This window comes from Erythrolamprus reginae, chromosome 5, assembly GCF_031021105.1.
Source record: "Erythrolamprus reginae isolate rEryReg1 chromosome 5, rEryReg1.hap1, whole genome shotgun sequence".
In the NCBI taxonomy this organism is placed as follows: Eukaryota; Metazoa; Chordata; class Lepidosauria; order Squamata; family Dipsadidae; genus Erythrolamprus; species Erythrolamprus reginae.
In genome coordinates this window covers 33,190,562-33,207,921 of record NC_091954.1, presented here as the reverse complement: position 1 = coordinate 33,207,921, position 17,360 = coordinate 33,190,562, and the positions used below count along the sequence as shown (strand labels likewise).

General features: G+C 39.1%; 1 protein-coding gene across 1 annotated transcript in view; it reads right to left on the bottom strand.

Annotated features, from left to right (window-relative positions):
- Nucleotides 1–5,657: 5,657 nt before the first annotated feature.
- The window catches only part of LOC139167634 (lipase member M-like), a 31,727-nt gene continuing 20,024 nt past the window's right edge, over nt 5,658–17,360 (bottom strand). The window contains exons 8-11 of the mRNA XM_070752309.1: nt 15,416–15,562; nt 14,955–15,026; nt 13,142–13,213; nt 5,658–6,016 (exon numbers count right to left, since the gene is read on the bottom strand). Coding sequence (XP_070608410.1) covers nt 5,783–6,016; nt 13,142–13,213; nt 14,955–15,026; nt 15,416–15,562 — 525 coding nt within the window. The 3' untranslated portion in view covers nt 5,658–5,782. The remainder of the gene's footprint in view (nt 6,017–13,141; nt 13,214–14,954; nt 15,027–15,415; nt 15,563–17,360) is intronic.

Below are 17,360 nucleotides of genomic sequence, written 5' to 3'. Positions count from 1 at the left end.
TTGTAAGCCTCTATTTAATCCTGCCTAAGAAAATTAAGTTTCTGGAACATAAAATGAAAGATTCAGTAAATCCAGTCTGGTAGGGCTAAATTACAAAAACAGCAAATATTCTTTCTCTAATCTTATACTCTGCAGGTAATTGATTTACAACTGATCAATTAGGAACTGCTCAAATTTACAATGGACCCCCTCCCAAGTACTTACAAATTCAAACGTTTCTGAAGTTTCAATCCCCCACAGCAGGGGTCCCCAAACTTTTTACACAGACTGTCCCTCAGACTGTTGGAGGGCCGGACTATAAAAAACCCTATGAACAAATCCCTATGCACACTGCACATATCTTATTTAAAGTAAAAAACAAAATGGGAACAAATACAATATTTAAAATAAGTAATTAAGTAATAAAGTAATTTATACATTTTTATTAACAAGTAAATTTAAACTTAAATCAAGAAACTCCCTCCATTTCTCCTTCCTTCCTTCCCTCCCTCCCTCCTTCCTCTCTACTTCTCTCTTCCCTCTCTTTTCTTCCTTCTCTCTCATTTGTTTCGTTTTCCTCTCCCTCGTTTTCTCTCCATAATTTTCTCATTTTTCTCTTTCTCTTTTTCTCTCTCTCACTCTTTCCATCTATCCCCCTTTCTCTCTCCCTCTTTATCTCTCCCTCTTTCTCTCTCTGTCCCTCTCTCTTTCTTCTCTTTCTCTTTCTTTCACTGTCTCTTTCACTCACTCTTTCTCTCTCCCTCTTTGTATCTCTCCCTCTTTCTCTCTCCCTCTTTGTATCTCTTCCTCTTCCTTTCTCTCTCCCTCTTTCACCCTCTTTCTGTTGCTTGCTTTCTCTCTCACTCTATTTCTATCTCTCCCTCTCTCCCTCTCTCTCTCCCTCTCCCTCTTTCTTTCTCTCCCACTCTATATCTCTCCCTCTTTATCTCTCCCTCTTTCTTTCTCACTCTATTTCTATCCCTCTTTCTCTCTCCCTCTCTATCTCTCCCTCTTTCTCTCTCTTGCTTTCTCTCTCACTTTCTCTCTATCTTGCTTTCTCTCTCCCCCCCTCCTTTTTCTCTCTCTCTCTCATACACCACGCTGGCAACAGAGAGCGAAAGAGAGAGCGGAGGGTGGCTTGCCAGTCCACGGCCCCCTGGATGAGCAGCTCTGCATGGCCCCAGCACTGGACTTCGCCGTCGCCTCCGCCCCCGTCCGGCTCTCCAGCTAACCCCCTGAATTCATCCGAACGGAGGCGGCGGCAGTTTCAAAGGACCAACATACGGTCCTTCCTGGTGCTGCTTTGCTGCAGCCTCCAAACTCCGCTGCTGCCCTTGGGCATTGTTACTTCTAAGCTGCGCTGAGAGAGAGAGAGAGAGAGAGAAAGCGGAGAGTACCGGACTTCCAGCTAAGAGGCAGCAATCACGTCCACCCGTTCGCCCTCCACGGTGCCCAGCCCCCAGCCCCATGCCACCTCCGCCTCCGCGTAGCGCGCCCGACCTCTTCCTGCAGGAACGGGTGGTGGGCTGGAAGTGGTTGGACTTATCTACACGCGCGCCTGCTGATTGGGAAGAGGGGAAAAAAAATCTGCGCCTCCAAAGAGGGGAGGGGGGGAAGAAAGAAAAAAAGAGTTCCAACTTGGCGGAAGGCGGAGGGGAGAACCGAGCGGGCTGCAGCAAGTTTGCTTGGCCTTCTGGGGCTTTTTTTTTCTCCCCTTCCACCACCCCTGTCTGAATGTCGTTTGCCGCTTAGGAGTGACCCTCTCTCGGGCTTGTTGTGGATGCGGCGTGGATGAGGGGAAAAGCCCGGCTGCCCGGAAAAGCACATTTGGAAAGTCTCTGTGGAGAGCCAAAATCCCAACGAAGCTTCTTTTTTCTTCAGTAGTCGGTAAGGAGGGGAAGAAGAGGTTGAACTGGTTTTGCTAATTCGCGCTTACGGCTTTCCCCCTCATCCGCACCGCATCCACAACAAGCCCGAGAGAGGGTCACTCCTAAGTGGCAAACAACATTCAGACAGGGGTGGTGGAAGGGGAGAAAAAGAGGCCCTGAAGGGGGACAGGGCGGTCCCCACCGCCTGTGTCAGCAGCGAGGTGTGCTTGCCTTGTGCCGTGGAGGGGGGGAGGCGATGGAGGTCAGGGGTTTTCAAGCAGCTGCCTTCCCCCCCCCCTCAGTGGACAGTTTTTCAATTGCCATCGCCTTTTCCTGAATTTCGCGTCCACTCACCGTGGAGGTGGAGGGGAGGAGGTGGAGAGGCAAGGAGGCGGGGAGGAAAGCGGGCCTGCAATTGGCTAATTTATTTCTCGCCATTAGGGAGAGGAACTGTTGCTGCTCTGCCATAGGGCAGTTTCTCTCCCTAAAGGCGAGAAATAAATTGGCCAATTCTCTTCGCTCAGCAGCTGACCGCAGTGAGTGGACAGGAGATTCGGGAGCTTATTATATTGATCAGTAAAATCTCGTGAGCCGCCCTGGGCCGGTTAAAAGACCTCATCGGGCCGCATCCGACCCGCGGGCCGTAGTTTGGGGACCGCTGCCCCACAGTCTTGAGACTAATTACTGGTATGTTACAGCTCATTGCAGCATCTTACGCTTACATGATTGTAAATTGTGATGTTTTGACCGAAAAAATGGCATTTACTTCCAGGTTTTGGCAAAATCGCCAAGCAGTATTATTGTATTATTGCCCCCACCTTCCTAGTCTTTGGCTTTGCTGGCAGGCCTGGGGACCGCTGAGCATCAAATAGCCCGGCCCAGAAATATGAATGTTTGCTGTATGATTATTGTATTGTGGTGGTTTTTTAAACTGTTTATATTACCACTGTTTTAGTATGTTGTTTATTATTGTTTATATTGTTTTTCGGCTATATTACTTACTTTATACACAGCCCAGAATTCGCAAGGATTTGGGTGGCTTAAAAGTATAATTTAATTTTAAATTGAATTGATTTGATTTGAATTGAATTGAATAGATTAATTTAATTTAATTTAATTTAATTTAATTTAATTTAATTTAATTTAATTTAATTTAATTTAATTTAATTTAATTTAATTTAATTTAATTTAATTTAATTTAATTTAATTTAATTTAATTTAATTTAATTTAATTTAATTTAATTTAATTTAATTTAATTTAATTTAATTTAATTTAATTTAATTTAATTTAATTTAATTTAATTTAATTTAATTTAATTTAATTTAATTTAATTTAATTTAATTTAATTTAATTTAATTTAATTTAATTTAATTTAATTTAATTTAATTTAACTTAACTTAACTTAACTTAACTTAACTTAACTTAACTTAACTTAACTTAACTTAACTTAACTTAACTTAACTTAACTTAACTTAACTTAACTTAACTTAACTTAACTTAACTTAACTTAACTTAATTATTTAATTTAGTTTAGTTTAGTTTAGTTTAGTTTAGTTTAGTTTAGTTTAGTTTAGTTTAGTTTAGTTTAATTTAATTTAATTTAATTTAATTAATTTAATTTAATTTAATTTAATTTAATTTAATTTAATTTAATTTAATTTAATTTAATTTAATTTAATTTAATTTAATTTAATTTAATTTAATTTAATTTAATTTAATTTAATTTAATTTAATTTAATTTAATTTAATTTAATTTAATTTAATTTAATTTAATTTAATTTAATTTAATTTAATTTAATTTAATTTAATTTAATTTAATTTAATTTAATCTAATCTAATCTAATCTAATCTAATCTAATCTAATCTAATCTAATCTAATCTAATCTAATCTAATCTAATCTAATCTAATCTAATCTAATCTAATCTAATCTAATCTAATCTAATCTAATCTAATCTAATCTAATCTAATCTAATCTAATCTAATCTAATCTAATCTAATCTAATCTAATCTAATCTAATCTAATCTAATCTAATCTAATCTAATCTAATCTAATCTAATCTAATCTAATCTAATTTAACAATTAGTTTGCTTAACAACCACAAGGCTCACTTACTGATAGTCACAAAAGAACTTGTAAATTCAAGTCGGTCATATGATAACCTACTATAGTGTTTTTCAACTGGGATTCCATGGAACCCAAGAGTTCTGCAAGGGCCAGCCAGGGGTTCTGTGACTTAATAAGAAAAAAAATCGACCAGGATCATATCACGCAGCAGCAGCAACACTCGCCGCCCCCTCCACATTAGGTCTGGGCTTTCATCGCCCTTGCCGGTTCGTTTCTTCACAGTCCCTCCTCCGCCTCTTCTTCCTCCTCCTCCTTTGCTGGGGTCTCCCTCAGCAGCCAACGGTTAACAGAAGCCCTCCGGGGTCTCTCTTTCTTCATTCTGGTTGGAGAGAAGGAGCCGCTCCTCCGCCTCAGCTGCCAGGGGGCTTCTGTTAACTGTCAGCTGCTGAGGGAGACCCTGGCGAAGGAGGAGGAAAAGAGGCGGAAGAGGGACTGTGGAGAAACCAACTAACTTTTCTCCGGCATGCTTCTTGCTGCCTGGTACCCTTCACTGCCTGCCGCTGCTGCCGCTAGTCCTGCAGCCACCTCTCGTCATCTTCCCTTCCAGCCAATATGGTGTCTAAACCGAGCGGAGAAAGGGGGACACAGCAGGGGAAAGACGGACCTGACGCTCCCATTCCCACCACCACCACCACTCCGCCTTTGGCTTTGCCTCCTCCCAAAACACTTATCCAGGGACCGTGTCAAAGTCGTGGCCCCGCTCACTCATTATAGACACCAGCGACTGAACGCCCCCTCCCTGCGCGCAGCATCAAAGGGTTCAACTGAAGAAAAAAGGTTGAAAAACACTGACCTACTATAACAACCATTATGACTTACAATGGTCTTGGGCAGGCTTCTTTACTCTTGTTTATTTTATTTTATTTTATTGTCTTTACATGTCATACAATGAAATTAAATGTCATCTTCAGCGTACATTATAATTATAAAAATAAAATGCAAACACACATCCTTCACATTCTATACAATTGCATTTAAAACTGATATTTCATTAATATTTCACTATACAGTAGAATTCAATATAGTTACTGTCTTATTGTAAGTTGACAACTATTTGTATTACCTTTCTCCTCCCTCTCTTTTCATGATAATACTGTTTCAAAAATGTACAGTGGTACCTCTACTTATGAGCTTAATTCGTTCAGTGACCAGGTTCTTAAGTAGAAAAGTTTGTAAGAAGAAGCAATTTTTCCCATAGGAATCAATGTAAAAGCAAATAATGTGTGCAATTGGGGAAACCACAGGGAGTGTGGAGGCCCTGTTTCCTCCCAGGAGATTCCTAGAGAGGCCCCACGGAGGCTTCACCCTGCCTTCTCCAGTTACAGTTTCAGAGGCTCAAGTTTGTAAGTGGAAAATGATTCTTGAGAAGAGGCAAAAAAATCTTAAACACCCGGTTCTTATCTAGAAAAGTTTGTAAGTAGAGGCGTACTTAGTTAGAAGTACCACTGTATTTGTCTTCAACTCAACTGAATTCAAGGACAGGAAATGATGCGATGCTGATTTAAGTTGTACTGTATGAGTGGGGAGCAATTTTGATTGGAATTTCAATGTTTGAAATGGAAAGCATATATTACAAAATTAACATTATCCAATGTGTATTACAGAGACATCACTCCAGCCAAAACTATAAATAGTGCATTCAATCAAGGATGACGCGACAGATGAGTAACACAGGGAGAATTATTTATTATTATTATTATTTATTAGATTTGTATGCCGCCCCTCTCTGTAGACTTGGGGCAGCTCAATTACAGTGAAGATCATTATGCTCAAGTTATCAATTTTTTAAAAATTTATTTTGGACGAGATTATGCATACTTCTTCATCAGAGCAATTATTTCGTTATACATGCATTGGGGTGCATCCAGACCCCAAATGAAATCAAGGTGTGCCCAGTCTCTAATAGATTTATGGTAAACAAGGTGTTCGATTTGAGGCAATAAAATAGCAATGTCTTTTGGATCTGAAAGTAAATCTTTTCCCCCGCTCCATACTGCAGTTGGAACTGTCATATCACTCACTTTATATAATGGAGGAGTAAGCTAGAAAATATATAAATATATAAATATATAAACAATACAAAAATTAATTAAAGCACTGGCTTTTAAAAATAATTAAAACATTAATGGAAGCAGAGTTAGTATATTTAAAAGAATTCTTTATAGTTCTTGGGAGGTTATAGTCCTTGGAACTTTAATAAGAGGGAAGCATTCCCTTTCAAGGACTTTATAGTCCTTGGAAGGGAATGTTTCCCTATTATTAGTACCAATATCATATATATAGTGTCATATCTAGGTATACCACCAATATGTACTTGACAAACAAATTTAAATAAATAAATAAATATTTTTATTATTATTTAGCGTATGTGGAGAACATGAAAACAACAATAAAATTAATGCAATGAAAATCAAGACCATTAAAAGTATTTTAAGAAATATCATAAAGGTAAGTAATAATTAAACTCTTGATGGAGTAGATGCACTTATACCCTGCTGTTCTGTATGTAAAAAGTCACACTTGTACTGTTCGGGTCGTATACAACCCGGACCAAAAAAGGTTTATTTTAGGTACTTAAATGTGGTCTTTTGAAAACTGTTTTCACTGGGATACTAATTTGAACATTTCTGAACACAATGAAAGTAAAATTGAGATGGAAAAAGTAATGCTTATATTTTTATTTTGCTCATAAATGCCTGCCCCTAGCGTCTTTGAAATTGTTTTTCAATTTATAGATAGTTTAGCCTGCAAACGGCATACAATTTTGCTATATTTGGTGTTGGATTACTAGTTTGAACATTTCGAAACATAATGAAATGAAAATTGAGCTGAAAAAAATAATGCTTATTTGTTTATTTTGCTCATAAAAGGGCCACCCACCCCCTATTTTTCCCAAGCATTTCACTTTGTAATTTTTTCTAGGCCCATAATTCCAAATATTTTCAATAACTTTGGCATTGATATACAAAAATGAACATTTATTAACACAATGAAAGGAAAATTGAACTGAAAAAAATTGGTGCTTAATTGTTTATTTTGCTCAGAAAACGCCCACACCAGGCTGTGCTCAATTTTTCCAGTTTCTATACAAATTATGCTGTGAATTCAAAATTACCTACTTGTTTTTTAATAAAATGGATTTCTTTCATAAAATTAGTTGTCTGGCTATCATGTACTTGCTTTTCAAAAGGATATTCCAAATATTTTAAGCCAAATCTATATAAAAAGTGAAAATAATGGCACACAGCAAGGCCGGGTGTTGGTGGCCCTTTTCTAAACAAATAAGCATCATTTTTTTTCAGTTCATTTCTATTTTTCTTATGATCAGGAATGTTCACTTTATTATATCAATACCAAAGGGGGAAAATATTTGAGATTTGGAGCCTAAAAAAATATAAACTAAAAAAAGTTCTCCAAATCATGGGGGGTGGGCTTTTCTGAGCAAAAAACAAAAACAAATAAGCATCTATTTTTTTCAGTTCAATTTTCATAGCATTTTGTTCAGAAATGTTCAAATTAGTATCCCAGTGAAAAACGTTTTTAAAAAAGGTAGAACTGGCAGGCTAAAAAAATAAAAAGTGGCAATGATTGCAAAATAAAAATATAAGCAGCAATTAGAAACCTTAGGGAATATTTTTCTGATGATCAGTAACATTCGATTTAGTAAATCAATGGGTAGGGTATTAAAAATATTTCAGATTTGGATCCTAAAAAAAAGTAAAGTGAAACTGATTGCACACAGCTGTGGGGGGAAGGTCCTATTTCTAAATAAGTATCACTTTTTTCAGTTCACTTTTCATATCATTATGTTCAGAAATTGTTAAACTAGTAATTCAATGCAAAATGTTTTAATAATATTTTGATTTTGGAGCCTGAAAAACATATAAATTGCACGCAGCGGATGGGGGGGAGTTTTATGAGCAAAATAAACAAATAATCATCTATTTTTTCAGTTCAATTTTCATATCATTATGTTTAGAAAAGTTCAAATTAGCATCCCAGTGAAAAATGTTTTCAAAAAAGTTGGAACTGGCAGGCTAAAAAAAAGTTTTAAATGAAAATTATTGCACACTGCCATGGGGGGGGGGCAGACCCTATTTCTGAGTAAAACAACTCAATAAGCATAACTTTTTTTCAGTTCATTTCTATTTTTCTAATGATCAGGGATGTTCAAAATAGTGATCCAATGCAAAAAGGTAAAAAACAACAACATTAACCCGACAGCCTGAGCTAGATAAAAATGAACAAAATTGCATAAAAATGCTAGGGGCGGGCATTTATGAGCAAAATAAACAAATAAGCATTAATTTTTTCATCTCAATTTTACTTTCATTGTGTTCAGAAACATTGAAATTAGTATCTCAGTGAAAAACATTTTCAAAAAACCCAAATTTATGTACCTAAATTAAACCTTTTTTGGTCCGAGTCATATACGACTTGAACAGAACAAGTGTGGGGGTTTTTTGCCCAGCAAAAACTAAGCCCCCCCACTCCCCAAAAAATACTCATAGAAAGAACCCCTCAAATGATACAAAGTCATGAAATTTCAAGTTTCAGATCTGCAGGGAAAATTTTTTACAGGGTCCCAAACTTGGCTTTGGGTCACATACAACCCAAACAGAACAGTAGGGTTGGAAAGGGGGAGGGGCAATGCGCAGTAATGGGCAGCCAAAATTTTTACCGCCACACTGTGGTTGTGGCTTATTTTCTGGGTATGGCTTGATGGTCATGTGACTGGGTAGGAGTGGCTTGCCAGCCATGTGACCAGGTGGGAGTGGCTTGAACGATCATCATCGTTCAAGTGAACTGTTAAGTCCTCCACTTACAACCTCACCTGTGTCGCTCGCTGGGGTGACAATTTGCTTCACATTTCCCATGCTTTCCTTCATGGGTTGCTCCCCCGCCTCAGGCTGGGTAGCTAGGCGAACAGGTGCCAATCAGCTGTTGAGAAAAGATGGAGGAGGAACAGGACCCCACACAAATCCTGCTGGTATTGGTCTCCCTGCCTCTTTCTGAGGAGGAGGAGGAAGATGGGAAGGGGAGATTAAAAAATATCGGAAAGCTGAGGGAGAGTCACAAGGTTATTATTGCTGCACAATGCTTTTTCATCTCAGCTGTGGTCGGAGGGCTTCATGAGGGGAAAAAGACTGTTTTGGCGCATCCTTCCTGGCCTTGGGAGGTGGCCATGTGAGGCTGGAGGGGAACCAGACAGGAGAAAGGGAAGCTCCTTTGAGGCCAGGAAGGAGGAAAGAGGAAAAAAGCAAGGAGCGCGCAGCAGCAGGGAAAAGAAGGAGAGCCAAGTCAAGACCTGTAATGCAGGAAGTGACTGCTGCTGGTCAGCTGGAATTGTGCATTCAGCTTGATTTCCGCCAGTGGAATTGCATTCCACCCTGTCCTGCCTGCTGCCCACCCCTGGCAATGCCCCTTCCTAGGGCAACCAGACTATTTACGGGACCATCTCCTGCTGCATACCTCCCAGCGACCAGCAAGATCTTACAGGTTTGGCCTTCTCTGGGTCCTTTCGACTAAGCAATGCAGGTTGGCGGGACTGTGGGGGAGGACCGTTTCTGTGGCTGCCCCGGTTCTATGGAACCAACTCCCCCCGATGTCTGTACTGCTCTCACCCTACTGGCCTTCCGAAAGGCCATGGAGACCTGGCTTTGCCAGCAGGCCTGGGTACTGCGAGTGATACATCCTGCCACGGCCAAACTGAGCGATTGATATATATGTGTCTCAAATTGAATTGTTTGTTAGGTTTTATTAATTGTTTATTAATTGTTCGTATAATGGGGTTTTTAAATTACTATTTGACTTTTCACACTGTATTTTATTATTGCTGTTGTAAGCCGCCCTGAGTCCCAATGGGACTGGCTGGCATAGAAGTCAAAAGTCAAAATAAATATATTTATTAATTTATTTATTAACAGACAAGCAAACAAACAAACAAACAAACCACAACATAGCCAAAGGGGGATTTTCTCAAAGCCTCCCCTGCTATCTAAACTGTCACAGGGCTGTCAAACTCTTGTCATCACGGCAGCATCACATGATATTTATTTATTTATTTATTATTTAAATTTGTATGCCGCCCCTCTCCGCGAACTCGGGGCGGCTCACAACAAAAATATAAACAATCGTACAAATCCAAATAGATTCAATAAATTTAAGTATTTAAAATAGTTTTAAAAAGAACCCCACTATATTAACAAGCACACACACAAACATACCATACATAAATTGTACGTGGCCGGGGGAGGTGTTTCAGTTCCCCCATGCCTGACGACAAAGGTGGGTTTTAAGAACTTTACGGAAGGCAGGGATATATTGGGACCCCCCCCTTCGCTAAGCCAGGCAGAGATATAGCCAGTATGTAATGGATCCGGCCTGTGGGTTGCAAGTTTGAGACGCCTGAACTATCAGATTCACAGTGTGACAATTGATCACTCAGATAATAAGGGCTTAAGCCCTTTTGGTTTCATGATGATTACTGCTTCTCCTTTTACATTGCTCCTTCCCCTCATAGGACTTTTAGGTTTTACTAATTATTTACCAAATATTGGGAGTATTATAAGCCATGCATGGCTTATAATAAGGAGTGCATGTAAAGTGTCCTGACCTCAAAATGGGACATTTTCTCACAAAGGCCCATTCTAATTCTATTCTTGTACATTCCAAGATATGGTCAGAATAAAATAAATATTCCTGATGGAATGTGTTCATTTGCTATATGCTTCAGCACCTGCCATTCTGATTGTCATCTGATAATTTTAAGATAACAAAAATAATCAACTATGAGCAAGGTGCTTTGACATATTCTCATGTCAAAACTAAATATTCTAATTATAATTTTATCATGGCTTATTATGTTGTGCATGCATATATACCATAGGGACACAATGACATCCATTGGGCTCAGTCTATAAGTTCCTTTGCTGGCAAATTATTTTCAATAGCAATAGCACTTAGACTTATATATTACTTTACAGTGCTTTACAGTGCTCTGGAAGCTGTTTACAGAGTCAGCATCTTGCCCCCAACAATTTGGGTCCTCATTTTACCCACCTCAGAAGATAGAAGGCAGAATCAACCTTGAGCCTGGTGAGATTTGAATTGCCAAATTGCAGTCAGCCAGCAGTTAGCAGTAGTACTCTGCAGTACTGCAGTACTGCAGTCTAACCACTACGCCACTGTGGCTCAAACTAGTATAATCCAGAAATTTGTGGAAAATTTGAAGAAATGAGCAAAGCTGATACAATTTTGTAAAATTTGCTATTAGACACAAAGAATAGGAATCTTGCTGCCAGGTTTTGTAATTAGCAGAATATGACAAAAAAGAGGTAAAGGTAAAAAACAGTGAAATAATGTAGTGAAATAAAGATGAGATAAGAAGCTATAGATATAGATAGATGGATAGAATTTATCTCCTTAGGACAGAAAATAGCTTCTCTGGGTTCACATATATAAGATATGTGGACTTTGGCTCCCAGAATTCCCCAGCTAAATGATGGCTGGAGAATTCTTGGAAAACTCACTGAGTAGAGATGTTTGACTCAGAGAGGAAACAAGTATGGAAGGAATGGCCTAGACCAAGGATAGGCAAAGTTGGCTCTTCTGTGACTTGTGGACTTCAACTCCAGTATTCATGAGCTAGCATGATTGGCTCAGGAATTCTGGGAGTTGAAGTCGACAAGTCATAGAAGAGACAACTTTATTTATTTTATTTATTTATTCGATTTCTATGCCTCCCAATCCCAAAGGATTCAGGGCAGCTTACAACAATAATAAAAATACAATATAAATAGATACAAAGCGATAAAAAGAAGTCAAATATTATCTAAAACTAAGACATTAAAACACTAAAACTTTACCTATCCCTGACCTAGAAATAGAAGAGGAACTGATGGGCTAATGTAGCAATGGGAGGAAACAACAACAAAGATTTAAAGTCAGACAAGAAGATAACTTGAGGAGAAAAAAGGTAAAATTTTCAAAGAACAGAAAGGCAAAGAAAAAGAGGAGCTAGACAAGCTTTCTATTAGAATACAAGGCAAAATTGCTCACTTGTATATAAGAGTTGCTCACTTGCTTGTATATAAGAGTTAAAGGGAGAATCCTCTATTTCTGGGAGTGCCTGCTTATATTTTGGGTTCAAGATGGAGAATCCACCCTTGGAGGAAAGCAAACTTTGTATTAGCTGGAAACAGAAGATTCTCTGTTTGACAGCTGAGAGAAGAATCTGCAACTGGATAAAGTAATGCCCAACTGTGTGAATTTGGATTGTGGCTATCCCAGATGAAGTACAGGAGTAATCAACAAGACCCAATAATTTAGAGAGGAGGAGGAGAAAGTACTCAATTGGGCCAGTCAAGTAAGGTTATTGAATTGTGTAGATATCTTTGGGTTTTAAAATATCTTTGGTGGGGGTTTTTTATGTTGATAGCAGAGCATAAAGAAATGGATAAATGGAATTCATTCTTATAGAGTTGAATAATTACTGATGTGTAAAGTTATTCTTGAATGCTTTACATAAATTTGGTTGTACATTTGTGTGGTTATTGTTCTAATTCAAGAAGTAGAACAGAGCTATTCACAAAGTGCTGGTTCTGAGCACTAAATATTTTCAACTGAAGCCACTGGGTGAGATCATCCATCGGCATGGGGTGAGGTACCAGCAATCCCCTGATAACACCCAGTTATACATCTCCACCCCACATCAGTTCAGTGAAGCAGTGAATGTGATGCGCTGGTTCCTGGAGGCTGTGAGAGTCTGGATGGGAGTTAACAGGCTCAAGCCTGAGTGGCTGTGGATACTGCCCCCAAAGAACCATAATGACTGTCCATTTTTGGTTCGGGGGGGGAATTACCCCCCTCAGAACAGGTTCACTCTGTTTGTCTTTTACTAGTATCATGTATATAACTATTATTATATCTTTGCATACCACCAATATGTACTTGACAAAACAAACAAACAAACAAACAAACAAAGTTCCTGGAATGGGAGTTCTACTAATAGTTTCACAGAGAAAAGCACCTCACATGGGTTAAAATCAGATTGTATGAGACAGTTGAAGGTACCAGGTGTCTATGAATTATTTCTCTCTGCATACATTTTCTTTGCTTTAATTTTTTCAAAATTTGTACCTATAAATAAACAAATATTTCCATACCTGTTTGTGCTTTATTATATTTGTCCTCTCATCACCCCAGTCAAAACCCTTGAATAATCCACAATGAAAAGTCTAGCAATAAGGCAGGGATAAAATGAAATGCACTATTAGTGGCTTGGTGGGCATGGCAGGGGAAAGATACTGCAAAATCTCAATTTCCTCACCATGAGCTGGGACCCAAGAAGCAGATAATATAATGTTGGTGGGGTATTGGGTTGGTTGGTTGGTCAGAAGTGGTATTTACTGGTTCTCCGAACTACTCAAAATTTCTGCTATCAGTTCTTCAGAACTGGTCAGAATCTACTTCTGCCAGTAGTGGGCGACGACTAAGGTGACCAGACGTCCTGAATTTCGTGGGACAGTCCCGCTTTTTGCCTATTTTTCCCACGTCCCATAGGGTTTTTAAAAAGTCCTGCTCAGGGGCTATCGGGCGGCCTTGCAACATTCCTCAGTTGCAGAGAACTGGGCAAAGCATCCCCTCATCACATCTTGAGGGGTGGAGCCCAGCCAGAGAGATATCGCAGCGAAGAGCGCAGAAGAAGTCATCCTGTTTGGCCAGCCCAGAAGTGCTGCAGTTTCTGCATGAAACTGGAGGACAAGTTAAGAAGAAGTGGGGCAGACTGCTGGCTCATCCCTGGAGAAACAGAGAAGGAGGGAAAGATGGGGGGAGGGAGAAAGGGAGGGAATGTGAGAGAAAAGGAGGAATTAGAAACTGATGGAGGGAAAGAACAAGGGGGAGGAAGAACAAACAAATGAGAGAGAGAAGGGGAAAGAAGGAAAAAGAGAGGGAGAGGGAAGAGAAAAACAGAAATGAAAGGGAGAGAGTGAGAGAGAAATGAGAAAAAGATTGAGAGAGAGAGAATGAGAGAAGGAGAAGAGGGAAACAAATGAGAGAGAAAGGAGGAAAGAAAGAAAGAAAAGGGAAAGAGAGAGGGAGGGAAAAAGAGGAAGGAGGAAGGGAGGGAAGGAAGGAAAGAAAGAAGGAAGGGAGATATTTCCCACAGAAAACACCAGGAGCCACAAACCCAGCCCCTCGTGGCTGGACAGGTTACTATTACACTGCACACCAAGACAACTAGACACAAGAACAGTTTTTTCCCGAACGCCATCGCTCTACTAAACAAATAATTCCCTCAACACTGTCAAACATTTTACTAAGTCTGCACTTCTATTTCTACTAGTTTTTTCTCATCTTTCCTCTCACCTATTTCCTTCTACTTAGGACTGTATGACTGTAACTTGTTGCTTGTATCCTAAGATTTTTTATTAATATTGTTTTTTCATTGCTTATTTGACCCTATGACAATCATTAAGTGTTGTACCACATGATTCTTGACAAATGTATCTTTTTCTTTTATGAGAGCATATGCACCAAAACAAATTCCTTGTGTGTCCAATCACACTTGGCCAATAAAGAATTCTATTCTATTCTATTCTATTCTATTCTATTCTATTCTAGTCTAGTCTAGTCTAGTCTAGTCTAGTCTAGTCTAGTCTAGTCTAGTCTAGTCTAGTCTAGTCTAGTCTAGTCTAGTCTAGTCTAGTCTAGTCTACTATTACTATTTAATATTACACCATTTGGTTTAGAATACCCTTTCCTTGTTTTCTCCTCTAAAATCTAGGAGCTTGTTATATACCGAAAAATATGGTACACCAAAATTTTAATCAAAATGCTCCCCCTCCCCCTGGTCAATGGTGTCCCTCTTTAGCATTGTTAAAATCTGGTCACCTGAGCCACGACTCACAGATTGGGAACCTCTGTTCTAAACTATCACTTCTTAACCAGCAATAATATTGCAATAAGTAAAGATACCTGGCTCCAGTGCAATATATTTTGTGCTGATGTTCCAGCTGGTGATCGGGCCACATATATGTTTATTCGGCTCTAAAGGGAGGGAAGAAGAAAGGAAAGTTTAGTCTCCTCGAAATGAACACTGACTCAAAGCACATTTCCAAATAAATGTTCTTCAAAGTTTTAGCTGAAAACTACATTAAATAGAAGTATAAAAACCAGTACCCAATTAGCCACCAATCAATGCATATAATAGTATTTAAAGTGATCTGAAATGTATTTAGATCTATTATCCTTGCATAGCTTATTATTCTTTTTTTACCTTGTTTATGTATACATTACGTCTGGTGGATATAGTTAAAAACAAAACTAAAGTGTGGCTAGTTCTATTTAAATTAATGTGTATTTTAACATATTATTGGTTAAATAAATGTGCATCTATGGTATTTTGTGAGCAAAGGCTGCAAGCAGTTAACACTCACCATATTTATATTTCTCATGTTATAGCCACTAAGATGGAAAAATATGTTTCCACAGACATCAGTGAAGGGACGCCGACTGCAGAAAGTAGCAAGAGCCTTTCTAACTACCCAATTCTGGGGAAGGAATTCTCTTTTGCCAAGCAAAGTCTACAAAACATCAATAAGAATTAATTTTTAAAAAAATCTGCCAGATGAAGTCATATGTAGTTCTTCTCATATCTGAATGTTCTTTATGATTTCTGTTATTAGTACATGGTTACAGTAGAGGAATTATATGGACAGAAGGACAGAAAATGTAAATAGGCGCCATTAATGGGTGATACTCAGCATTACAATTTATAAAATTCTGTTTCTTCTTTGCCCTGTAGCTTTAAGGTCATTTTTGTCAGTTCAGCACATTCCATTGTTTTATTAATAAAGTTTAAAGTTGATGCAGTAAAGTCCAGTTTCCAATTTGGGGCAAAAGTTATTCTTGCAGCTGTTAATATGTTAATTAATAAGTGTCTAACTTCGTTATCCAATTGTTGTCTGATTATAACTAGTAGGAAGAGTTCTGGTTTTAGTAGAATCAGCTTCTGAATAATTTGTTCTAGGAACAAATAATAATAAACAGTCTGGTCTTGTGTCATGTTCAGATTTACCGCTGCCCCGAGTCTTCAAAGAGGGGCGGCACACAAATCTAATACTGTATATTATTATTATTATTATTATTATTATTATTATTATTATTATTATTATTATTATCATTGTCATTGTCATTATCATCATCATTATTATATCAATACAACACAGCAAACGAGATCACTATGCTGGATTTTGTATTTCATCACCAGTCAGGCGCTTCCCTAGCACCTAGGACTGCGTGATGTAGCGGCGAATTATGTTTGCCGATCCAAGTAAAGTGGCCTTTTATAATTGACAGATGGAGATTTTGTCAATTCCGATGGTTTTCAAATGTCCGCTGAGATCCTTTGGCACTACGCCAACGTGCCAAGTACTGGAATCTGAGCTTCAGGGGGTAATTTGCATACTCCTGGTGCATGCTGGGAAGAAGCTAAAAGCTCACCGCGAGGCAAAAGAACACCGGGTTTGCTGACCAGGGAAGCAGAGGAATTCACCACCCAGGAATCTGAGCTTCAGGGGGTAATTTGCATACTCCTGGTGCATGCTGGGAAGAAGCTAAAAGCTCACCGCGAGGCAAAAGAACACCGGGTTTGCTGACCAGGGAAGCAGAGGAACTCACCACCCAGGAATCTGAGCTTCAGGGGGTAATTTGCATACTCCTGGTGCATGCTGGGAAGAAGCTAAAAGCTCACCGCGAGGCAAAAGAACACCGGGTTTGCTGACCAGGGAAGCAGAGGAAATCACCAACCCAGCAACAAGAGCAGACATGTCACCTCTGCACTCTCCCGCACCCACCCTGCAACCTACCGCACACATAAAGAACAACACACACAGAGAGAGAGAAGATACACCAACCATGCACACAGAAGTCACTCCCCGAACAAGCATAGATGAAGACGGAACTGAATCCATGGTGTGCTGCAGTTTGTGCTCCATGTACTCACTCCTCCCCTCAAACCTCCAAAACTTTACCTGCAACAAATGCAAACTCATCCAGCTACTTGAGGAAAAAATCGAAAACCTAGAGAAAAACCTAACAACCCTGAAGCACCAACATCACAATGAGAAAATCCATCAGACTCCCAACAAAACCAACACCCCAGAGGAGCTAAGCCGAATCCACGCCCCAGAAGCAGTAAATAGCTGGACACACATCACCCTAAGACGAAAAAACAAGCCTCCACCAACTCCAACCCTCCTCCTCCCAACCCCACTGCCTACAAGCAACAAATATTCAGTACTCTCGGAACAAGAAAACCTGCAAACATCTGACAAAGAACCACCAAGAACCAAGCACAACACAACTCCACCAAAAGCCTCA